The 24,222-nt window shown below is 60.3% G+C and overlaps 3 protein-coding genes across 3 annotated transcripts; 2 read left to right on the plus strand and 1 right to left on the minus strand.

Moving 5' to 3' along the window:
- Positions 1-50: 50 nt before the first annotated feature.
- Positions 51-6,724, plus strand: CDK9 (cyclin dependent kinase 9). Its single transcript, XM_080630601.1, has 7 exons — positions 51-175; positions 562-643; positions 1,405-1,495; positions 3,267-3,433; positions 3,586-3,757; positions 3,832-3,980; positions 5,078-6,724. The coding sequence occupies exons 1-7, from the start codon at positions 84-86 to the stop codon at positions 5,441-5,443; spliced, it is 1,119 nt and encodes a 372-aa protein (XP_080486727.1). The 5' UTR covers positions 51-83; the 3' UTR covers positions 5,444-6,724.
- Positions 6,725-7,104: 380 nt separating this feature from the next.
- Positions 7,105-11,131, plus strand: FPGS (folylpolyglutamate synthase; the record flags this gene model as incomplete). Its single annotated transcript, XM_080630612.1, has 15 exons — positions 7,105-7,194; positions 8,071-8,199; positions 8,291-8,344; positions 8,438-8,502; positions 8,581-8,695; positions 8,793-8,870; positions 9,115-9,176; positions 9,265-9,367; positions 9,444-9,521; positions 9,595-9,739; positions 9,821-9,919; positions 10,047-10,197; positions 10,278-10,353; positions 10,572-10,641; positions 10,710-11,131. 15 exons carry the CDS (start codon positions 7,105-7,107, stop codon positions 11,129-11,131), a joined length of 1,737 nt encoding a protein of 578 aa, XP_080486738.1.
- A 737-nt stretch (positions 11,132-11,868) lies between these two features.
- ENG (endoglin) lies at positions 11,869-22,718 on the minus strand (the record flags this gene model as incomplete). The annotated part of the gene is made up of 15 exons (XM_080630628.1): positions 22,604-22,718; positions 18,544-18,701; positions 16,403-16,537; positions 15,762-15,912; positions 15,464-15,620; positions 15,185-15,317; positions 14,795-14,969; positions 14,565-14,707; positions 14,218-14,355; positions 13,954-13,998; positions 13,460-13,570; positions 13,118-13,363; positions 12,878-12,941; positions 12,691-12,792; positions 11,869-11,987 (listed from the first exon to the last, which is right to left on the minus strand). The coding sequence occupies exons 1-15, from the start codon at positions 22,659-22,661 to the stop codon at positions 11,869-11,871; spliced, it is 1,935 nt and encodes a 644-aa protein (XP_080486754.1). The 5' UTR covers positions 22,662-22,718.
- Between the last annotated feature and the right edge of the window lie 1,504 nt (positions 22,719-24,222).

Genomic DNA, 24,222 nt, shown 5'->3' on the forward strand with positions numbered 1-24,222 from the left:
TGCGTGCAGCGGAAGTGCTGTGGTGGCTGTGGCGGAGGAGGAAGGGGTGGGCGGGCGCAGCGCAGTGTGGAGCCGCCGGCGGCATGGCCAAGCAGTACGACATGGTGGAGTGCCCTTTCTGCGATGAGGTGTCCAAGTACGAGAAGCTCGCCAAGATCGGCCAGGGCACCTTCGGGTGAGTGCTCCGCCGGGTCCGGCTCACCGCCACCGGGCGCGGCCTGCTCCGGCCTCAGGCCTTGGGCCTCTTAGCCGTTGTTTGGGTCCTTTCCGCATCCCTCCCTCTGCCCTCCGGACCCTCTTATTCCCACCCTGGGGCCCTGCTTTGTGCCAGGATATGGCAGAGTTTACCCTGGGGAGAGTCGGGGCATTGCCCCGTGTTCCTGTGGGGCTCTCTGTTGGCTCAGCCAGCACTAAGGGTCTTGGGTCCAAAAGGAGATGTGGCTGTGTCGGGCACAGAGCTGTGTGTATGGTGCTGTGGTGTGTCGCGGTTGGGATTGTTCCTGGTCAGGAGCACTTGGTTCCTTCCTTGTGCTGCTCACAGGTTTGTTTGTGTTCTTATAGGGAGGTTTTCAAAGCCAAGCATCGTCAGACGGGCAAGAAAGTAGCGCTGAAGAAAGTGTTGATGGAAAATGAGAAGGAAGGGGTAAGTGTGTGAGCGTGGCCGAGTTGTGCTTGGGGAGGTCGGGATTGGGGGGTTCATAGGTGGGAGTTAATCTTTGGGATGGCAAAAATGCACTTTCACTCTGTTCTTTAACAATATTTATGGCTGTAACATGGGTGTGGGCAGGATCCAGCCCTGTGGCCTTTTGCCTCCCCTACTTACACTGTGATAATGTTGGTATTTATGGTTGCCCAGCCAGGATGTCCCACATGTTATCTTTTTGGCTACAAAGGCATGTGTCAGCAGTGTAGTGACTGGGCTGCAAAGAGCTTTGGCAATGATGCTGCTCACATGTTCTTCCTCCCCTGCCACCCCCAGCACAGGGCTCCACACTGGCTGTTGCTTGTGGAGGAGCTGGGTAGCGTGTGAAAGGCACGTGCTCAGGGGTGTGCAGAGGTGGGGTCAGTTAACAGCTTAAATGGCATAGGCAGCAGCCGGGGAGGCAGCTCTGCAGCTGGAGCCAGGCTGTGCCATGTCCTGTTGTGAACGGGCACCATGGAAACACCTGTGTCTTGTGGCAGAATCTTCATCACCACCAGGGCCTGATGATGAATAAACTTGGACAGTCCTGGTGTTTGTGTTGTATCTTAAACCCTTATCTTATTGCTCTTCAGTGACTTGTCGCAGTGGTGCTCAAACAGGCCCTCTGCCAAGCAGCTATGGTCCTGTCTCTGCTGTTCTCTAGGCAGGGGTGCCCTGGTCTCCTGCATCTCTAATCCCTGTTCTCTCTTTCTCCTTTCCAGTTCCCCATCACAGCCTTGCGAGAGATTAAAATCCTCCAGCTGCTCAAACATGAGAACGTGGTGAACCTCATTGAAATCTGCAGGACCAAAGGTAGCTGGCAGGGTCTGCCTTGTACTGGCTGCTGCATTTTGTTCATCCCTTCTTTACTGCTGAGCAGGCTGGTGTGTTGTGCTAGGAGCGGGGTCCTCCAACTGAGCAAGGGCTTCTGTTCCTGTCTGTGATGTGGGATGTTGCTACAGCTTGGCTGGGAAAGCTGTTATCAGTCCTGCTAAGATATCCCTGTGCCATGGCAGTGAATACTGCCTGTGTTGGAAAACTCCCCTGTGAGAGGCTTTAAATAAGCCACCACCGGAGACACTTTGAAACAGAGAGTTCTCAACCAGAGCTGACCTTGTGGCTGTTCACAGGAGCTGGAGCTGTCCCTCTCAGTTGGCTTTGATGGTTGGGTTTGTGGTAGCTCTGAGCTGAGACTCACTCAGCATCCTTCTGCAGGTGACAGTAACGTGCTGTGAGGGCTGGAGCTCCAGATGGGGCTGTTCTGAGCTGTTGTACCACACACAGTGTTCCTCCACTGCGTGGCTGGCATGCTCCTTGCTCCTGGCCTGGCTCTGTGCCCGTGATACGGCTTTAAAACATTGGCTAGTTTGAATATATCATTCTCTTAGATAAATTTTTACTGGGAAAATGCTTTTGAAAGTGGCAGTCGATGCTTAAACCACAACATCCAGTCAGTCACTGCAGTTAAATAAACACCAAGTGGCTTGTGATTGATTTTAAAGAGCCGGTCACTGAACTAGGAAGAACCTCTGGCTCAGGACCAGGGATTGCAGTTACTCCTGTACTCCACTGTGTGTAGGTTATTGTCTGAACAGGTAGGAGTGAAAACCAGTGACAAGTTAATCTGTAATTCATTGTGTGGTTAAGTTGGGATGACTGTGCCTGGCAAACCCAAGGTAAATATTTTTGGAGACACACGAGTTGCGTGTGTTTTGTTGGAATTCCACTTTTCATCTAAATCCACCTTGACCTTAGTTTCCAGTGAAGCAGAAACATTGCATTTGCTGTTCTCAGACCTGAAGGTTTCAGAAGGGGCTGTAGGCATGTAAGGAATTGAAAACCCAGTGTGGCAGGCAGTGATGTGTTTCCATGGGGGCTGAGCTTAGGCATCCTTTTCTGGTTGGAACTGCTCATCAGCGGGTTTTGCTGATTACAGCTGATGAAAATCAGCCTTTCTTTTTATAGTGTTTTGCACGTGTGCTGTAGGAACAAGACTGAAATCGGTTGCTTCGTGTGAGGTTTCCTGTTACTGTAAATTGCACTTGGAGCTGGAATTTTTCAGTCCCTTTGATCCAGATTAGTCTGTTTTCGTAGGTGCAGTTTGAGGTTGCAGAAAACCTCACTCTCTAATCTTATATTAGAGAGAGTTTCTCTGTTACTGCATTTCCCCTGGGGCTGTCTTTGCTGGTGCCTCCTCTATCGCTGATGCCATCAGTGATAATGCTTGGCTGGCAGCAAGGTGTGTGTGCACCTACCAGCCACAGCTTGCAGGGAGGAAACCCCACGGCCGTTATTGCACTGAACAGCACAAAGTGAAGCTTTCAAAGGATGTCGTTTCCTTTCCTTGCCTGGCTGATGACATTCACTGCTCTCATCCTCATCCCCTGTTCTTCCGTTGCTGGTTATGCTGTCTCAGTGCCTCCTTAAGAAGGATCTTGAGGCTGTCTCTGGTTCTCTGTGTTCCTGTGCCCTGAGGTTTTGTCTGGTGAGCACTGTGTGAGGAGCGGGGTGGCTGGGGGGGCAGGAGGCGCTGTGATGGGGTTAATGGTCCCTTGCTGACAGTCCCTCTTTGCCTCTCCCATAGCTTCTCCCTACAACCGCTGCAAGGGCAGTATCTACCTTGTGTTTGACTTCTGTGAGCACGACCTGGCTGGTCTCCTCAGCAATGCCCACGTCAAGTTCACGCTGTCAGAGATCAAGAAAGTGATGCAGATGCTATTGAATGGACTTTACTACATCCACAGGAACAAGGTAATGGACCAGATCCATGCTCTCCATGGCTTTCCAAGGAGCACGTCTTAGCACAGGCTGGAAGGGAGTCCAGAGTCTGAGTGCCCTCTAGCACTAGGTACCCAAGGAGGGGACCTTCATGGCTTAACCTTTTGGTGTCTGTCCTTGTGCAGATCTTGCACAGAGACATGAAGGCTGCGAATGTCCTGATCACACGGGATGGAGTCCTGAAGCTGGCAGACTTTGGGCTGGCTCGAGCCTTCAGCCTGGCTAAGAACAGCCAACCCAACCGCTACACCAACCGCGTGGTGACCCTGTGGTACCGGCCGCCAGAGCTGCTCCTAGGTACGAGGTGCTGGGCTCCGCTCTTCTCTGCCCTTCTCCTTTCCCCAGGTGATTAACACGGCGTCTCTGTTTAGGGGAGCGGGACTATGGCCCCCCCATTGACCTGTGGGGTGGAGGCTGCATCATGGCAGAGATGTGGACCCGCAGCCCCATCATGCAGGGGAACACGGAGCAGCACCAGCTCACCCTCATCAGCCAGCTCTGCGGGTCCATCACGCCGGAGGTGAGGGCGAAAGCACGGGCAGGGAGGAGGGAAGTGGTGATGTGGGCAATGGCTGGGATCAGGCACCCCTGGGTCTCTTCCCTGCTCTGTATGCTGGGTGCTGCGTGCTCCCAGTGCTGGAGTGTGGCAGGGAGGCTGGGGAAGCTCCTGCAAGTGCTGTTTGCCTCCTGGGAGCTGGGTGCACTGTGCTTTCCTTGTGTAAGCTACAGCTGACACATTACCTGTGTTCAGCCTCCTAAGGAAAAGAGGATGAACCTGGCCTTCCAGACCTCCTCTGGGAAGGGCAAGTCATATCTTTGAGCACAGAGAGGATGCTGGCTGCTCCCGTGTGAAAGAGCAGAACATTACATGTAGGAATCTAGCCTGTGTTTGGGGGTTGTCTCTCAGATAAACACCCTCTCCATTCCTGCTTTAAAAAGAGTAGGTTTTTTTGATCACCTTGAAAAGCCTCTTGAATTCTGACTTGTGATTCTTGGCATCAGCTTAGCCTGGTGTGAGTGCTCAGCTCCTTATTTAAGAGCAGCTTGTCCTGCCCTCTGGTGGGGACCGAGCTGAGGGCTCTCCGCCTGTGTTGTGCCGGCAGCTGCAGAGGCCTCATGGTACATACATTATGTGCATACATTATCTATGTACACTGAAGGCGCTTTCTTTTGTATGTAGATACCTGCTGTGGTTGAGATAAGTGCTCGTGATTGCATCATGCTTTGCTTTGTAAGGATAAAAGGTGCCACGTACATCCAGGTTGTTACATAGCAATGAGTTTTGTCACTCAACCTTTCTGAATGTTGTAGCTGGTTTGAGCTGTGCTCTCTAGTAGCAATTCTGTGGGAGAGCCAGAACTCCTGGAGCATCCTGCGTGCCATTCCCATACCAGAAGGATGCTGTCCTGACTTGTCCACACATCTCTAGGCTTTAGTGCACCTTTTAGTGCCTCCTTCATCCTGTGGGAACAAGGTCTGCTGGCTTGGATGTTATAAACTAGCATTGTTGTCTCAGCAAACCTTGCCCTGCTTTGCCTGAAGGGGTTCACATCAGGAATGGCTTGTCCTCTCTGTAACTATATTGTCCCAACTCCCCTTTTTCCTGCCTTTTCCCAGGTTTGGCCTAATGTGGATAAGTACGAGCTGTACGAGAAGCTGGATCTCCCCAAGGGCCAGAAGCGCAAGGTGAAGGACCGCCTCAAAGCCTACGTGAAGGACCCCTATGCGCTTGACCTCATCGACAAGCTGCTGGTGCTGGATCCTGCCCAGCGGATCGACAGCGATGACGCGCTCAACCACGACTTCTTCTGGTCAGACCCCATGCCCTCGGACCTCAAAAACATGCTGTCTACCCACAACCAGTCCATGTTCGAGTACCTGGCCCCGCCACGCAGGAGGGGTGGGCACATGCCCCAGCAGCCACCTAACCAAGGCAGGAACCCGGCTGCCACCAACCAGACCGAGTTTGACAGGGTGTTTTGAGCAGGGCGGCCCCAGCGAGGTCCTGGCTGGGGCAATCTGCAGGTTGCATTGAGCAGGGATTTTCCCAGTGAGATCTCTGCCTGGGAAAGGACTTTCTTCAAGGTGAAGTGCCTTGAACCGAGCTCTGTCTTCTCCTCGTGCAGCAGCTCAGCCACTGTGGAGCTGTGTGACTGCAGAGACTTGTGTCCCTGCAGCTTTGCACAGAGCCTGTGTCCCGCTTGCAGCAGCCTGTAGTTGGTGATGTTAATCTTGCAGAGCGGTCATTATGGACCTGGTGATGGAGAAAGTGACTCTCTTGGTGCTGGGGCTCTTGGCAAATGGTGCTGTGACCAGCAGGACTGGGGGTAGCTGCTGGGAGATGTTTCTGCTCTCTTGGTTGATAGTAGCTCCTCTGTGGTGTGTCTTTTGAACCCTGAAGCTTTGATGTGGGTCGAGGCAGGTGCTTCTGAGTAATGCAGAGCTGTCTTGGGGAAGGCAGCGTTGCTCTAGGCAGCATGATTAACTCACTGGAGTTGGGCTCCAGTCTAGTTTGGGCTTACTGGGCAAACTGGGGGGGTGGCTGGCACAGCTTGCTCCATACAGCCAGGATTTGCAATGGGAATCACTGGGCTGTAGCAGCATGCAGCACCTTCATTGCAAGCTGTCTGCTCTCCCTTGTGGCGTCTGCCCTGGCGCTCTTGGCTCCAGTGTAGATCCGGGGCACTGTGATGGTGTGTGATCACCTTCTGGACCCTTTTGGGACCAACTCGGTCCTTCCCAGCTCGCTGAGCACTTTGTCTTCCATGGCCATCAGCCGCAGGTGGCTCACTGAGCCCCATGGATCCCAACCAGGTAACGTATGTGCCATGCAGGGGGTGATAACCTTTGGCATCCGGTGGGTTGTCCGTTAACCAGGCTAATGGCTAAAGCCACGTCGGTAGCTTAAGGTCTCAGGGGAGGACGCGGTGGTGAGTGGGGCAGTTCTCAGGACACAAAGTGAGGCTGATACAGGACATGTACAAGGTAAATCTCTTGGTGCGGGGCTCTGATTGCAGTGGGGTGTGTGTGTGTGGGTTTGGTTTCTTTGGCTAAACCAGAGCTGGTTGCAAGCAATAAGCCAGATGGCTTCAGCTGGTTGTGAATAAACACGATGCTGTCCAAAAGGGCTGGGTTTAACCTTTGTGTCACTCGCTGAGCCGGGTGAGCAGCCCCAGTGCTGTGATGCAGCACCTCTGGCCCTGCCAAGGACAGGCACCCAGTTTGGGTCTGGATGGTGCCATTCCCGTACTGGTGCCTTGCTCTGCCTGCCCCCCCCCGGGAGGGTCAGCGCTATTAGTGCTATGGTGGGTTAATGCTGCGTGAGCGGCGGGGGTGTTGGCACCGGCTGAGGCTGCTGCTGCCGGGGCAGGGGCTCCCTGCGCCCCAGAGCATCGCCTTGATCCCCAGTGCATGGCTGGGGGTTTGGGGTCATTCCCCTGCACCAGCCCCTTCGCATCGCCCCGGGGGCCCCCCCCAGCGCTGTCTCTATGGTGACGAACGAAGGTTCCGGGTCCGTTATCCCGCTGTCCCCGTCCCCCCCCCCACGACGTGGCGCGCGGTGCCCGTTTCCAAGATGGCGGCGGCGGGGGGGCGTGGCCGCGCGGTGGCGCTGGCGCGGGGGGCGCGTGCCGTGGCGGGCCGGGATGGCGGCGCGGGGCGTGCGCGGCGCGCTGCGGGGCGCGGGGCGGCGGTTCGGCACGCGGCCCGCGCCGGCCCCCGCCGTGGACTATCAGGTACCGGCCATGGGAGGGAGGGGGGGCACCGGGAGGGCCGTGCAGGGCAGCGGCCCCGGGGCTCCCCAGCGCCGCCGGACCCGGGCCAAGCTGCAGGCCTGCAGGGGGGTCTCATGGGGTCGCCGCGCTGCTGTGGGTCCCGTACCGGCCTGCGGGGCTGCCCCTGCCCCACTGCCCCCGGCCGTTGCGCACCATCCCGGCCCGCGTTGTGCTGCGGGAGCCGCTGCGCCGCTGTCACCCCCCAACCCTGCGGCACCCGTGGTGGCACAAGGGCGCCGCGGGCCTCTGCGGCTGCCTGGGGTCGTGGGGTCCCCGGGGTGCGGAGACCCCCGGCGATGAAGCCTGTTGGAGGCGGGAGCATCCCCAGTGCCCCGTCCCTGTCTGCTGGGATGGAGCCCGCTGGCGCGTCCCTGCACCAGGGATAACGGCTTGTTCTATGCCAGGGCCCCACTGCAGCACGCACAGCGCCAGCGCCGGGCCTGTATCCCCACAAGCGGGTTTCGGGGTGCTCGGTGCCACCTGTAGCGGCGGCACCGCTGTCCCACGTGCTCGCTGTTGCCTCATCGGCGCCTCTATTTAACCACCACCGAGCACCGCCCGCGGCGCCTTTGGGTGCTGTGGGTCCTGGTGCGGGGCCAACGCCGCCCAGGGAGGGGCGATCCCTCACACTGATAAGTGCCCCCATCCCCGTGGCATCGCGGCGCCGGTGCTGCCGGAGAGCGCGGGGTGGGGGGGACCATGGCGGGCATGCCGCCGGGGCGGCTGGCAGAGGACGCTGAACCCGATGGGGCGCTGCATGGCGATAGGTGCAGGCCTGATGCTGCGGTGATGGGCACCGCTTTAACCACCCCTATGGCGGGGGGGGGATCGTTCCAGGATGCCATCCGGACCCTCAACACCCTCCAGACCAATGCCAGCTTCCTGGAGCAGGTGAAACGGGAACGTGGAGACCCCGAGGCCCAGCTGGAAGCCATGAGGGGCTTCTTGGAGCGGAGCAGGCTCAAGGTGAAGGGGGGGTATCCCCAGTGACGTGTCCCCCCCCAGTGCATGGCGCTGGCTGCTGTGGGGGTCTCACCGGGTGGCTGATCTCTGGCAGGTCGAGGACCTGGATCAATTGAACATCATCCACGTCACGGGGACGAAGGGCAAGGTGAGGTGGGGGGGCGGTGCTGGGGGGGTCACTATCGCCGCCCCCCTTTGCTCCTGCCCCAGTGGGACGGGGGGGTTTAACTGCTCCCCGCAGGGCTCAGTGTGTGCCTTCACCGAGTGCATCCTCCGCAGCTACGGGCTGAAGACCGGCTTTTACAGGTGGGTAAGGGGGGGTCAGGAGGGGTTTGGGGGGTGCTGGTGGTGCCGTGGTTGACTGTGCCCCCCCTCCCCTTTCAGCTCCCCTCACCTGGTGCAGGTCCGAGAGCGCATCCGCATCAATGGGCAGCCCATCAGCAAGGAGCTCTTCAGCAAGTACTTCTGGCTCGTCTACAACCGCCTGGAGGAGACCAAGGTGGGGATGTGGGGATGGAGGGGGGGCTCCCTCCCTTGGGACCCCCTCATAGGCCATGTGTCCCCTGCTGTCCCCTTACCCCCGCTGTGCCCAGCAGGACCCCGCACATGGCAGCATGCCGGCGTACTTCCGCTTCCTCACCATCATGGCTTTCCATGTCTTCCTGCAGGAGAAGGTAGGGGGTGGTGACACCCGGCTTGTGATGGGGACATGGGGTTGGTGAGGACAGGAGTTGTTGGGGCAGGACTTGCATCAGTCATGCTGTAACAGGGGATGCTGTGCCAAGTGGATGGTTTCCCATGAGTAAGGCACGTGTTCAGGCATGGGTTTGCAGGGCGGTGATGCCCGCATCCCTGAATCCATGGGGACACCCACTGCTGGCGGTGGCTCTGATGGCTTTGCTGTCCCTTTGTCCCTAGGTGGACCTGGCAGTGGTGGAGGTTGGCATTGGCGGTGCCTACGACTGCACTAACATCATCAGGTAGGAGCTGTGGGGCACAGCCTGTCCCCTGTGCCTGTTATCCCCATGGTGGAGGGGGCAGCATGGACACCAGCACACTGCATCCCAGGGCACCCGTGGTGTGCGGGGTCTCCTCCTTGGGCATCGACCACACCAGCATCCTGGGGGACACCATGGAGAAGATCGCCTGGCAGAAGGGGGGCATTTTTAAGGTACAGAGACCACTCCATCCTGCTCTGTGTGTTTCGGGTGCGCTGCCCATGGTGCTGAGCACCCCTATGCCCTCAGCCCGGTGTGCCAGCATTCACCGTGGCACAACCAGAGCGGCCACTGGAGGTACTGAGGGACCGAGCGCAGGAGCGGGAGGTGAGCTGGGCAGCAATGGGGTGGATGTGGGGCACCCCATAGTAGGGGGGGGCTCAGCCTCCTCTTCCCCCAGTGTCCCCTCTACCTGTGCCCGGAGCTGGATGACTTTGAGGACCACGATGCTCTGGAGCTGGGGCTGGCAGGCTCCCACCAGCGCTGCAACGCTGCCCTGGCCCTGCAGTTAGCACGGATGTGGCTGCAGCGCCGCGGCTGCGGGGGTAAGCATGGGGGGCACAGGGATGGGGGGGTCAGACCTTGTTGTGAGCCCCAGGACCTCAGCACAGCACCCGTCCCATCAGGTCTTGGGGAGCTGAAGGAGATGCCACCAAGCACCAAGCTGGCAGGGAGACCGGTGCCGTTGGCACCCGCATTCCAACCCACTGATGCCATGATCCAAGGTGCAGTATGGACATGCCAAATCCTCCCCATCTCGTAGGGCTTGGAGGGGGTGGCATCCTGTGCCTCGCTGCCTGCCCCACGTGTGGTCCCTATGGGGTCCCAGCCATGCCCTGTCCCCCTCGCAAGGCTTGCGGGACACAGAGTGGCTTGGCCGGACCCAAGTGCTGCCCCACGGCCCCGTGACGTGGTACCTGGACGGGGCTCACACCACCAGCAGCATCCAGGCCTGCGTGCGATGGTTCCGCCAGGCTGCCCTCAGCCAGGACAAGCCCCACGAGTAAGGAGGGGACAGGAGAGGACACACGCACGCAGGGGGGTCCCCATGGGGCACGGGTGACCCATCCTTTCTCTCCACAGCGGCTCCGAGGTGCGAGTGCTGCTCTTCAACGCCACGGGGGACCGGGACACGGCAGCGCTGCTCAAGCTGCTGCTGGTGAGGTTTTGGGGTGCAGGGGGGGTCACTGGGTTCTCTCTGTGCTGGGACTTGCTTTGGTGTCAGTGTGGGGAGCAGTGGGGTAGAGCCGATGCTTTGTGCTCCTGGTTGTATCCCACTTCCATCCCTGGGTGCAAGGGGGGACTCAGATCACCCCCTCCCTGGACCCATATTCCCTGGTCCCATGTGTGGGTCCTGCAGGCTCTGTCTCCCCACAGCCCTGCCACTTCGACTACGCCGTCTTCTGCCCCAACTTCACACAAGCGACGTCAGTGACCAGCAACGCAGGTGGGTGTTGGGGAGCCGGGGTCTGCTCCATCCCCGACTCCCCTAATCCCTGACCCCATCCCTCACAGACCAGCAAAACTTCAACGTGACAGTGGAGAACGCCCTCACCCGCTGCCTGCAGAACCAGCAGACCTGGACACGGCTGCTGGAGGAGAAAGGGGGCCGGGAGCCCTGGCTCCCAGCCCCACTGCGGGTCGGGGGGCTCCTGCAGCCGGCCCCTTCCCGAGGGACCCTGCTCCTCGTGCCCCCATCCCCGCGGCCCCTCAATTCCCCATCCCTGGTGTTCCCCTGCCTGGCGCAGGCGCTGCGATGGGTGGCGCAGGGCCGGGACCCCCACCTGGCAGCACCCGTGGGTGCTCACCCGCACCCTGCTGCCAGCAGCGGGGCCGTGCTGCTGCGGGAGGCGGCTGCCATCCGTGTCCTGGTCACTGGGAGCCTGCACTTGGTGGGGGGGGCCCTGCGGCTGCTGGACCCCACTTTGTCCCAGTGATGGGGGTACCCCTTGGAACACCCTGAGGATGCTCAGAGGCGGTTTGGGGGGTTCATGGCACCCCCGGCGCCATCCTGCCTTCACCCTTTTCACCCCAGTGCCTTTTGCCTGTGCCCCCCATGGGGACATTTGCTATGGGGGGGGGGATGCTCATGGCCCCCAACCCACCGGATTGGGAGGACCCCTCATTCTAGGGGGGCTGCCCCATGGTGTACCAGGGGGTGTGTGTGTGGTTTTGGGGGGCAATAAGGGGGAGCCTCAGGCTGTGCTGAGCCCCCCCCATCAGAGCAGGGCTAATTTAATGTAGGAGAGATTTTTATTATTATTAATAACAGTTTGTAAGTTGGACGTGGAGCTGGGGGGGGGGGTCTGCCCATCGGCCCCCCACCACGCTCCCAATAAACCTCTTGCTGCTCCCAATGGTGCCTGCTGCCTTCTTGGGGGGATGCAGGAGGGCCGCGGGGCATGGCCTGAGGGCACCCACTTCTGCCTCTCCCGCCTGTCCCCATTTGATGGGGAGCCTTGGCGGGGGGGCTTTGGCAATAGCTGCTCTCTCTGCCTCCCCCCTCCCCAGCATGGGCTGCCCTTGGGGGGCCAAAGCATTCACTGAATGAGTAACGGAGGCCCCCACCGGGCTCGGCCTGAGATTTGGGGTAAAAAAACAGCTTAATGGGTCCGGGCTGGGTCCCCCAAGTCCGTGCCCCGAGGCAGGGCAGGCTCGGGGGTGCCCGGGGGGGTCAGGCCATGCTGCTGGTGGAGCAGGGGGTGCTCTGGGTGCTGCCGATGCTGTGGTTGGTGCTGCTGCTCTCCGAGGCCGGCGCCGTGCTGGAGACCGGCTGCAGTTTGGAGATGGGACCTGGCTCACGCCGCGGGGCCGGGGGGGAAACGCCAAGGGAAGAGCAGGCTCAAGGGGGGCTGCTGGTGGCCACGGCTGCTCCCATGGCACCCGCCAGCCCCCAGGCATGGACCCTCCCGGATTGATCCCATGAGGTGGGTATGGGCATGGTGACAGCAGGGGGGCCCCCGGGGCAATAGGGTCCATATATATATGTACACACACACTATATATATATACACACATATACACTATATGTATAGTATACACCTATACATATATATACACACATATCTATGCATAGATACACATAATACATACACATATAATACATATACATAGAGTATATAAACGCTATAGATAGTGTATATATACTATATATATATGTGTATATATGTGTATACATATACATATATACACATATATGTACATATATATGCATATATATGTATATATACACATATATGTTTATACATATGTGTGTATACACACACATATATGTATAGCGTGTGTGTATATATAGGTGTGTGTATATATCTATATATTAAAATATCCACCCTGAGAGGGGTTATTCCCCTATGGCATTGCCAAGAGGGCCATAAGGATGATGGCAACACAGCAGCCTGGCCCCTCAGGACATTCAGGACATAGACAACCCAGCAAGGGACATGTGCGTGCCCCCCCCATCCCACAATAGGTGTCCCCAGGGGTGATGGATACTCACGGGTATGCGAGTAGATGTACCAGAGCCCAGCAGTGAGGAGCGCGCCGATGAGGAAGGCACCAAAGGTGATGCCCAGGACAGCAGCCAGCCCCAGCCCGCGGTCTGCAATGGAGATAGAGCCATCAGCACCGTCACACTGCAAGGGGGTCCCTTTCCATCCCTATTCCCACCCCAGCCCCACACTCACTGTTGGTCAGCCTCCAGCCGTCCTTCACCGTCACCTCCAGGACCTTCTCAAAGATGGTGTTGTTCTGTGAGGTGGAGGTTGGGGTCAGAAGGGGGACACCCGCACCCCACCATGCTCTTTGAGGAGCAGGGATGCTGCTCCCAGCCGGGCTCCACCACACAATGGGATGGGATCAACCCCTTGCGTTACCACCACCGATGGTGGGGACCAACTCGGTAGCATCGCAGGGATGGGGGTTACCTGCAAGCCCGCCTTGCACTTGAGTGTGGCGGAGAAGGGGACGCGGCCGCCCTCGGGGACAACGTAGGTGAATCGGAAGCGCCAGACCTTCCTGCCGCGGGTGCTGGGGGGGCCCTGCAGCACGGCCACCCCTGCGCTGCGAGCCTCCCCCCCCTGCACCAGCAGCACCGGGTCCCGGCCCGGCGCCGCCAGCCAGCACTCCTTCAGCTGCAGGTCGGCCGGGTGGTCCTCCCACCGCATGGATGCCTGCGCAGGGATGCGCACGGTGAGCGGCACCGGAATGGGGAGGGATGGACCCGATCCCCCCCTCCCCATCCCAGCCTGGCACCGAGCCGGGGGTACCTGCACAAACACCTCCTTGTTGACCTCCAGCTCTGTCTGTGGTGCCTCGAAGGCGGCTGTGGGGAAGAGGCGCAGGAAGAGCTCCCGTGGGATCTTGCACTGGAAGGCTACCTGCATGGGGGTACAGCACTGGGGTCACCCCACAGCGCACAGCACCCAGCCGGTGCCACTGGCACTGTTATCTCATTATGAGATAGCACAGAATAGCATAGACCATTATATCATATCCCCGTAGAGATCATAGAATATCATAGAATATCCCCATAGATATCATAGCATCAGACTGGAAAAGACCTTTAAGCTCATCAAGTCCAACTGTTACTCATCACTGCCACTAACCCGTGGCACTGAAGGCCTCCTCTGCTTGGTTTATGACCACTTCCAGGCATGGTGGGTGACTCCACCGCTGCCCTGGTTCTCCCATTCCAATGCCTGATGAGGGGAAAAGGGGTCCAGCCCCAGACATCAGGTCCAATGGGAAACCTAGCTCTTACCCGCACGCTCCGGAGCACTGCGCCCTTGGCCAGGTTGAGGATGAGCTGTGAGAAGGGGAGGAAGGTTGGGTGAGATGAGTGGTCCTCAGTGCCGGGGTCCCACCATAGGGTGGGACGTTATGTTATGGGATGGGTCCCACCATGGTGTGGTGTGGGATGGGATCCCACCCACACTCCCCTATCTCCACCAGCACACAGCTGCAGCAGCAGGGCTCAGCACCAAAGGCAATGAGGACCCCATGGGGATGCCAGCCCCCCCCTCACCTCGTTCTTGGCGTGCTCCCAGCCCTCCAGCGAGGTGCCGCAGTGGCTCAGGGGGGTTCTCAGCATGAAGTGAGTGGCGTTCTTCTCTGCCTGGCAGCTGATGTCCCGCAGGGTGATGTTCACCACGTCCTTGATGGGCTGCAGGGAGGCACCCAGCACTCACATTCAATCTCACACATTCACTCACACATGCAAGAGTGAGCTTGAGCGTGAATATGTGAGATAAGGGTGCCAGCTCTATGGAGGAAGGTGCCAGCCCTTGTCAGTAGCACCAGCACCCAGAGCAGTCTGTAACATCCCCCCCATTCAATACTGGTGGTCTCTGGGACCCCCCCATCACCCCTCACCTCCAGGTGGGACCTGGCGATGACGATCTCCATAGTTTCATCTGTGCACTTCCATGGCTGGAGCATCAGCAGCAGCACGTGGGGCAGCGAGTACACGGTGGGGGACGGGGCTGTGGGTGTCACAGGCACCCTCCTGACTGCCTCTGTGTCATAGGGAGATGTGGGGCTAAGAGGGGGCAGTGGGACCCCCCCATCCTGCCCCGCCATGGGGTGCGCCCATGGGGCCTCACCGTGGTCCTGGATCTCGAGGCTGATGCGGGTGCTGGCGGGGATGGTGGAGTAGGAGGCGATGACGCTGTAGTTCTTCTCGAAGGCTTTGGCAATGAGGCCCCGCTCCGAGTCAGGCAGGAGCTCCCCAGGGAGCAGCAGCGAGGAGATGGGAGCGATCTTGTAGCTCCCAGAGACCTAAGGACAGAGGGGGAACAGCACAGGGGAGCTGAGCAGGGATGGGGACGCTTGGGGATGCTCAGAGCAGGAACAGCTTCTGGGTTCATCCCCATTAGGATGGCTTACAAGGGGCTGCCACCTCCCTATACCCAATGTCCTCAGTGCCACCCTCCCCGTGCCACTGGCATCCCTTCATGAACACACACACACATGCACGTCCCACTGAGCCCTACCAGGAACTGGATGTGGCAGTTGTTGACAGAAAGGGACCAGGTGATGTTGGCCCAGCTCTGCAGGATGAGGATCTGGTTGCTCACAGCTCTCTCGGGACAGCTCAGGGTCAGGTTCACCTCCGTGATGGGGAAGCTGTGAAGCCACAAGGTTCCCCCCTCCAGCATCAGCATTCCACAATGGGATGGAAGGACCGTGCCTATGAGCCACCTCACCCCTTCCCAAGCATCTCCAAGCATCTCCCACCCTCCCTGCCACCCCAGGGGTCCCGTGTGTGGTACCTGGGCTCAGGCTGCAGACGGATGATGTGGGCAGCCCTGGTGCTCTGGGTGTCCCCTCGTGAGCATCCCTTCATCCCATGGAAGAACACCTCGGTCTCGAGGTGCAGCGTGGCATCAAAGCGCTCCTGGGGGATGCAGTCCGGGGGGCTGGCAGGGTCTATGGAGGCAAAGAGGGGAGTCACCAAACAGGGCTATGGGGTGAGGAGATGCTGAGGGCTGGGGCATTGTTCCCCACAGCATCTCCCTCAGGACCTTGGAAGCAGGAAGACCCCAGACCCCCTAAGCCAGCCCCACGCACCTTCTCCGAGGCGGAGCTGCACCCAGCGAGGGTCCCGCAGCTCACTGTAGGATGTGATGCCCCCATAGGCATCCTGAGCCCAGGCCAGCAGCGGTTCCTCGCCCATGGACACAGCCAGTGCTGAGGTGATCCCCGTGTCCAGGCGGGCGTCCTGCAGGGCGAGCACAGCCTGAGCCGGGGCAGGGGGAAAGCACATCCCTGCCAGCACCGGCTGCATGGGGAGAGCAGGGAAAGCTCCAGTGTGGAGGATGCAGCCAGCTGGGCATTCCTGGAGCCCTGGCTCCATCGTGGCTGGGGTTGGGGTCACCCGGATGAATGGGGGGTTCAGGGAGCAGCCGGCAGCACGCGGAGAGCTCGGCCCGCTTTATTATTAGCCACAAACAAAGCAGGAGGTTTATTTTGCTAACAAAGCGCTCGGCCCCGGCACAGCTCGCTGGAGCCAAACCCATCCCTGACCTTCCTCCCACCGGCCAGAGGAAACGGGAGCTTTTTCCAGCCCTGTGCGTCATTCCCTGCCTGGCCGGCCTCTTGCTCAGGCGCGTCCCCCCTCCCACGAGCATTGTCTCTGGAGATAAGGGGACCCATCCGGGAACCCCCCCGTAATGCATCCCCCATCCCTGCCATGGGGATGCGGCACTCACGGTGCGGATGAGCAGGTCCGGGCACGGGGAGGTGATGGTGGCAGAGCAGCGGGAGCACAGGAGGACGAGCACCACTGACCGGGTGCAGCCACCGGCTCGCGGTGCGACAGACACCTTCAGTGGGGAGGAAGGGGCCTGCGGGGAGAAGGGAGAGCGTCACCACCATGGACACCGAGCACCAATCCCTGTCACCTCCCTGGCTGCCCCCCCCCAGCCGCCCTATCTCCCCTTGGGCTGGCTCTGAGCAGGGCACAGGATGAGGGGTGTGGAGATGCCACATGGCTGTGAACCCACACTGGGGGAGCAAACAGCCCCTGGCTCCCCTGAGCAAGGGATCAGAGCATCTCCATGTTGGGGACGGTGGCATCGCCAGACTGGGGTCCAGGGCACCCCCATACTGGGGTCTAGGCACTCCCTCCTTATGGACCAGGGCATCCTTGTGTTAGGGACTGGGTAATCTCTGCGCTGGGTACCAGTGTGTCATCCTGCTATGGACTGGGGTGTCCCCACACTACAGACTGACACCCACACACCAGGGACTGAGGCATTCCTATACCAACAGCCAGAGCATCCTCACACCCAGGACTGCGGTGTCCCCACAGCAACGACTTGATATCCCCATACAGGGACCGGGGCATCCCCACCCTGCGCACCAGCGCATCCCCGCTGTGTATCCCCCACCAAACACCAGCGCATCCCCATCCCGTGCACCAGAGCATGCCCCTGCGGGTTTCCCCATTCCAGCACCGGGACACACGGGAGCACTGCCCAGCAGCCTCCTCTGCACATCCGGATGGGGAACCCAAAACACCACGCGCTAAATCTGGCAACTGCCGCCTGAATCACGGCTCATAAAGCGCTGAGCCAAGCGGCGGGCAGGGAAAACCGGCCCGGAAAACCAGGCTAGGAGCAGCCACCGGTGCTGGGCACAGGGCCTTTGGGATGGGGCCATGGCCAGACTGGGATGCCCCTGTCCCCATGCTGGGGTGCCCAGGGTCCCCGGTTGCTGTTTTTGCTGCCCTGCTGCCGCCCTTTAGGTGATTATTTTCTATTTCTTTTCTTCTGCATCACGGGATCTGCTTATAGAAACCAGCTTCCAGTAATTCTTCTATAAGTGGAGCCGCGTCCCTGCCCGGCTCCCCCCGCGCGCCGCAGGGCTGGGTGCCGCAGCCGTGACATCAGCGCGTGTCCCCTGCCGCGGCTGGGGACAACCCCAGGGCACAGCACACATCGGGATGGGGCAAAACGGGCCCTTGTCAAACCCACCCCGACCAGCGGCTCCCAACCCAGCTCCCTGGGAAAAGCAGAACTGGGAGGTGGGGGGGGGGGAACGTGGCGCCAGGCAGCCCAGGGCTGTGTATGAATTGGATGCTGATGGGAAGGGAGCGGGGTTGTGCTGCACAGCAAACCCATGTGCAAGTGGAAACCCAACCAACAGCACCGGTGCCAGGCGGGGATGCTGGGCCCGGCCTCATTTGAAAGATGCTCAGGGCACCGGCAGCTCGGTTATTGACCCTTTGGCAGGACATGATAACAGTAACAGCCAGAGTTCTGTTTGCCTGGCTGCTTTCAAGTGATGTGCCTTCTTCTATCCCTCCTTCAATCCCTCCTTCCATCCCTAATTCTATCCCTCCATCTCTCCTTCCATCCCTCTATCCCTCCTTCAATCCCTCCTTCCATCCCTCTTTCCATCTCTCCTTCCATCCCTCTTTCCGTCTCTCCATCTCTCCTTCCATCTCTCTATCCCTCCTTTCATCTCTCCCTCCTCAGTGTGGTCCCCACTCAGTGTCCATAGCTCCATCCTTCTCCTGAGTGAGGACCAGGCCGTCTCCCCAGGGAAATAGGAGTTCCCTGGATGTCTAGCACAGGGATTGCTCTGGAGTCATGGGCTGGTAAAGAAGTTGCCTCTAAAGACTTCAAACTCCCAGCGAGGCCAGAGACATCAGTGGCTGCATGGGGAAGAGAAGCTTGGACACCATGGAAGAGATTAATCTGAGTCTTCTCACTGCTTCTTAGTTAAAGGAAGCAGTTTCGAGAGCTGGGACACCCTCCTTGGTGGGGACAGTGATGGGTGACAGTGCTGGGGTGACAATACCAGGGTGACAGCACCAAGCTGACAGCGCCAGCCCCCATTTACTCACCTTGGACCACTCGACGCTGAGCACATGGACTTCATGGCCAGTGCGCAGGGAGCTGCTGCTGACGCAGCCCCGCGGCACGGTGCTGGTGGCGTAGGACAGGGCGATGGGCGGCTCCACCGCCACCGGCTGCAGGTCACAGCCCTCGGCTCTCCCGGGCTCTGTGCGGAAAACAGGAGCCGTCAGTCCCGCTGCGGACGTGGGGTGACACGGGAAGGGGGGGGCCGCATTGCACGGCGTCAGCACGGCCCCAGCGCCGGCACAGCGCCCGCGGGACCATCTGCGACGTGTTTGCTCGGGGCTCGTCCAGCGCTGCCAGGACCCCGCCGCAATCACGCTAATGACCCTCGGATCCGGGATGGAAAACTGCTGCGGCCCTGCCGCGTGCCAAAACTCGCGCCTGGCTGCCCCAGCCATGGGGCGGTGGCGGAAGCCCCCCCCATATCCCTCTGTGCTGCAGGAAAGTGGGAAGCTCAGGTATGGAAATGGCTGCAAAGCTCATCCTCTGCAGGCGCCGAGGCGTGAGCTTTGCCCCATCCCGAACCCCCTGCGTGGCGCGTGAGCGAGCGGGGCCGGCGGGCGGCTGCCAAGGGAAATCCTGAGTGCAAGCAGCCGTTTGAAGGCCTGATCCTGTGTAAATCCGCATTTGCCTCGGCCATTTCCTCTGCTCCGGGCTGTCCTCGAGCTGGCCCCTGTGATGCGAGGTGTCCCGGGGACCCGCTTGCACCCATCAACACCCCATTGAAGGATGGAGCCCTGGGGCTTCCCATCGGGAGATGGTGCCTTGGGTGCTGGGTTTGCTTTGGAGGTGGTCACTGAGCTCCATCCCGTCCCATTCCATCCTTTCCCATTCAGGAGGTGTCTGGTCCCCGCACCAGGGCCACCCAGCGGGGACTGGAGATGGAGGTTGCGACGCTCCTGGTTGTCAAGGCTTAGGGATGCAACCGGCAAAGGGCCACTTGTATCATCACAGTGTCCCCATCCCATCGGGATGTTGTGGCTGTGGCCACAGAGTCACGGTGCAGACCCCCCTGGTTACCCTGCCGCAGACCCACCTATTGTCCATCGCTTCCTCCCCCCCAGCGCCACGGCCGCATCGGGAGGAAGATAAACAGCCGCTTATCTGGGCTCCGCAGCCTGCGTCCCTCTTCCCCTCCGCTCCTGCCCCGAGGGCACGGCCACGCGGCACCGCCGGGCAGAGGACGGGCAGCTCGTCACACCTCCGGCAGCATCCCGCGGGGAGGTCAGGCAGGGCCAGGGCTGGACCAGGGATGGTCCAAGTGGAGGGGACGCGGGGCAGCGGTGCCAATGGGCACCACCGGCATCAATCCCTGGGGAAGGCAGTGGGCTCCAGCGCTATGTCCGGATCAGATAAGGGGGCGCAGCGGGGCCGCCCGGGGCGATCAGATAAGGGCGCTGTTATTTTTGTACTCCAGGAAAAGGAAAAAAAAAAAGAACAAAAAAGAAAGAAAAGAAAATCCATTTTATGTTTTTCCAGCCGCCCGCCCTCTCCCTCGCTCTGGCGCGGCGGAGACCAAGGACCAGGGATGGTCCCATTGCGGGTTAGGGGCCAGCAGGGGCATTCCAGCGTTTTTTGGGAGCGGATCAAAGGCCTTGGGCAAGGAACAACACCCGGGGCTGCCGGGATGGGGGGGTGCGGGGCTGGGGTGGCTCCGGCGGCGCAGGATGCCCCATGGGACGGGCAGCGCCACTTTGGCATCCCGGCATCCGGCTGTGCCGCCTCGGCACTTGTGTAACGAGCTGCCCGGCCTCAGCATGGGACAGGGATGGGATGGATACTGCACTGCGAACTTGAAGGGGGGGGGTTTGTCAGCCTCTGAGACACCGCTGGCTCCTGGACCATGTGGAGGTGGCATCGGGGCTCAGATAACGGGGTGGATGGGACCGGGGTCTGGGGCCAATGCGGGCCACACCATTCCTGCCCTTCTCTAAGTCAGCCTCTCCCCAGGGGCAGGATGGGATGACCCAGCACAGTGCTCGCCCTGCAGGGAGCAGAGACAGTCCCTGCCAGGGGGGAAGCACAAAGTTCCCAGCCTCTGGAAGCTTGCTGTGTCCATGAGTCCCCCCAGCACTGTGCCTGCAAGGGCACCCCCAGCCCCACGGTTCTCTATGGGGAAGGGGCAGCAGAGTGACAGGAGAGGAAAGGATGTGGCATTTGTGGCACTTGTAGGGAGGACAGGGATCATATGGCATAGCAACACAGGTCCAGGACTGTATAACAACACTGTGTTATACACAGTTAGCTACACAGGATGGGGACCATATGGCACAGCTACATAGGACAGGGACCCTACAGAACAGCAACATAGGACAGGGACTGTATAGAACAGCTACACAGGACAGGAACAATAACGGCACATAGGATGGGAACCATATAGCAGAGCTGCATAAGTGTGGGATGGTATGGCAGAGCTGAGTAGGACACGGTCTATATGTCAGAGTTACACAAGATAGGGACCATACATGCACAGTATGGCTCAGTTACGAAGGACAAGGACTGTATGGCACAGCTATGTAGGCAAGGGACCAGGCAGCATCACTAGGACAAGGACTTTGTTACACAGCTCCATAGGACAGGGACAGTACGCAATAGCTGTGTTGGATGGGACTGTAAAGCAGAACTATGTAGAACAGGGACTATATAGCACAGCTAGATAGGACAGGGACCATATGGCACAGCTACTCAGGATGGGGACCAAATAGCACAGCTACACAGGACTTAGTCTATATAGCACAGCCACGTTAGTGCAAGGATTGCATGGCACAGCCACACAGGACTTAGTCTATATAGCACAGCCACGTTAGTGCAAGGACTGCATGGCACAGCCATATGGGATAGAGACTGTATGGGACAAGTACAAAGCACACGGACAGTACAGCACAGCTACATAGGACAGAGATGACATTGCACAGCTGCGTGGGATAGGGACCAGATGGCACAGCTCCATGGTATAGGGACTGTACCTCACAGATAGGGAGGACAGGGCCTCTATGTCACAACTACATAGGATGTGGACCATATGGCACAGCTATAGGATGGGACTGTACCGCACAGCTACACGGGACACAGACCTTATTGCACATACACGTAATATGTGGACTGCATGACACAGGACAGGGACCTGGCACAGCTACAGAGGACACAGAACTTACTGTACACTACACAGGATGGGGACTGAATGGCACAGCTACGGGGGACATGACCCATACAGCACAGGGACCCCTGGCACAGCGACCAGGGGTGATAGCAGGCAGGGATGGGCACTGAGCCTGGCAGTAGGGACACCCGACCAGCACCCATCAGCGCTGGCCGCTGCGGTGCCTGGAAGGGACTGACTCAGCCAGGACACGCAGAGCTGGCCCCGGCCTTCCCGGTTCCCCTTCCCTACACCCTCGGGTCACATCCCCGGTCCCCAGCTCCCTCCTCTCCATCCAGTGCGGGTGTTTCAGGGCACATCACCCTTTGGAATCCCCTCCTGTGGCTTCACAGGGACCTCGGGGTGGCTTTAGTGCTTCCCTGCCCAAACTGCTCCAGGGGCGGATGAGCCCCGAGCTCCATCCCCACGGCCCACATGGGGCTTTCCAGGCTTTCTCACTCTTTACCCCAGCTCCCGGCGGTCTCCCCCTCCCCGCCCCGGGTGCCGGGAAGTCACTGAAACCACCGAGACCCCCGGTTGTGCCATTGCTTCGGCCGGGACACAGCAGCAGCACCTTCGACAGCTTCTGAGCGTGGTGACGCAGCCCGGATTTCGGGGGTCCCGGGGAGCAGCAGCGCTGCACTCTGTGTGTGTGTCCCTCACCGGGGCTGGGGGTTTTGCCCCTCCTCACCCCTAGGGCTGCCGCCCAAAACCTTCCCTCCCGTGAGGTTCCCAGCGGTGTCACTGCCCCCGACGGCACAGCCGGGACCCTTCAACCACGGACCCGCCGCTCCCCGGGGACCGGGACTTCCCGCTCGGACAGGAGTCCCCGGCTGGCCCCGCAGGTCCCGTCCAGGGGTCCCATCCCGGTGCCCCGCTCCCCGTCCCCCGCAGCCCCAACTCACCCGGGCGGCCGAGCAGGGCCAGCAGCAGCGGCAGGAGCGGGGCGGCGCGGGGGCCCATCTCCGCTGCGGCCGCTCCCGGGGAGCCAGCGCCGAGTGCCGGGCGGCGGCGGCGGCAGGAAACCGACTCCCTTCGGAGGAGGGTCCGCGGGCGGCGCGGCTCCGCGCCGGGAGGAAATGCCGCTGGCGGCAATGGGGCCGTGTCGGCGGCGGGGGGGCGGAGGAGCCTGCCCGCAACGGGGAGGGGAAGAGGAGGGACGGAGCGTAAACACCAACACCCCCCCCGTGCCTCAGTTTCCCCACAGCGCCGTGCGGGGCATCACCACCGAGGATGCGCTGGAAGTGCCCCGAGCGCTGGGGATGCCACTGGCACACGGGGAGGGGTGTCCCCAGGGACCCCTGGGCTGGCACAGGGTGGGGTACAGGGGTGCGGGTGGTGTGCACCCCCCCAAAAGACACCCGTGGGTGCTGCTGCAGCACGGCCCGACCTGCACAGTGAGGAGGGGGCTGCCCCGGGTGATGGGGATAGGGGCTGTTCCGTGGCTCCCCGACACTCAGCCCACACTGCTCGCAGCCAGCACCACAGTGGGGTCGCCATGTCCCAGGCTGGTGAGTGCCCCATGGCTCTGGACACCCACCCTGAGGCTACGCTGGAGATAGAGGGTCCACACAGAGCACTGCTGCCTGCCCTGCCTGTATCCTTGGCCAGGCTGTGGCCAGGGACTGCCTGGACATCCCTGCCTGTGCATCCCTGCCTGGGGGAAACTTTGGGTTTAGGAGGTCCCCTGGGACAGGGCAGCCTGGGTTTGGGGGTCACAGTAAAGCACCACCGAGGTGGGACCCACAGGGTGGCTGGGGGCACTCAGGGACCCATTTCTGCACCCCTGCCCCATTCCTCCCATGCGTGTCAGCAGATGCTGCCCGAGCTGAGAGCCCTCATCCGGCTGATGGTGAGGCTGGGACCCATCCTGGTGCTGAGGGTGGGCACAGACCCCCGGCGGCGGTCTCCATCCCGAGCCAGGGTCGCGGGCATGGGGACAGCACGGGGACCTGGAGGGAAGCCAGCGAGGCCTCTCCGCACGGGCCAGGATGTCCCCGGCGATGTCCATGGCCCTGGGTGAGCAGCGGACACCTCCCATGACAGAGCACTGCCATCTCCTGGGGACCGCGGGGACGGGTGCTCACCCGGGGAGGAGGACAGGGACAGGGATGGGGACCAGGACCAGGCACCCCAGGCCCTCCCGCATCCCTCTCCCCGCAGGGCAATGAGCACGAAGCTCTTGATGATGGACCCCGGGGTAATGATGGCTGCGGGGTGACAGACGGCCCAGTGGCTGTGCAGTGCACGCAGACCTGCGTGCCCTGGCTCCCCAGCACAGCACTTCTGCCCTCCTGCAGCTTACGGAGCAGCCTTGGGCTTTCCAGCGAGGGGAAAAGCATCTAAACCCCATCACCAAGCATGCAGCACCCAATTGAGCACCAGAGCATCCCCCCTACCATCCCCACTGCCCTGCTCCCCACCTGGGGAAACTGAGGCACGCTCACAGCACACCCAAAGAGGGACGGAGGCACAAGGGAGATGGGCTGCCCTGCTCCTCACCGCACAGCTTAGTGCTGCAGCA

This window comes from Psittacula echo, assembly GCF_963264785.1.
Source record: "Psittacula echo genome assembly, chromosome: 16".
In the NCBI taxonomy this organism is placed as follows: Eukaryota; Metazoa; Chordata; class Aves; order Psittaciformes; family Psittacidae; genus Psittacula; species Psittacula echo.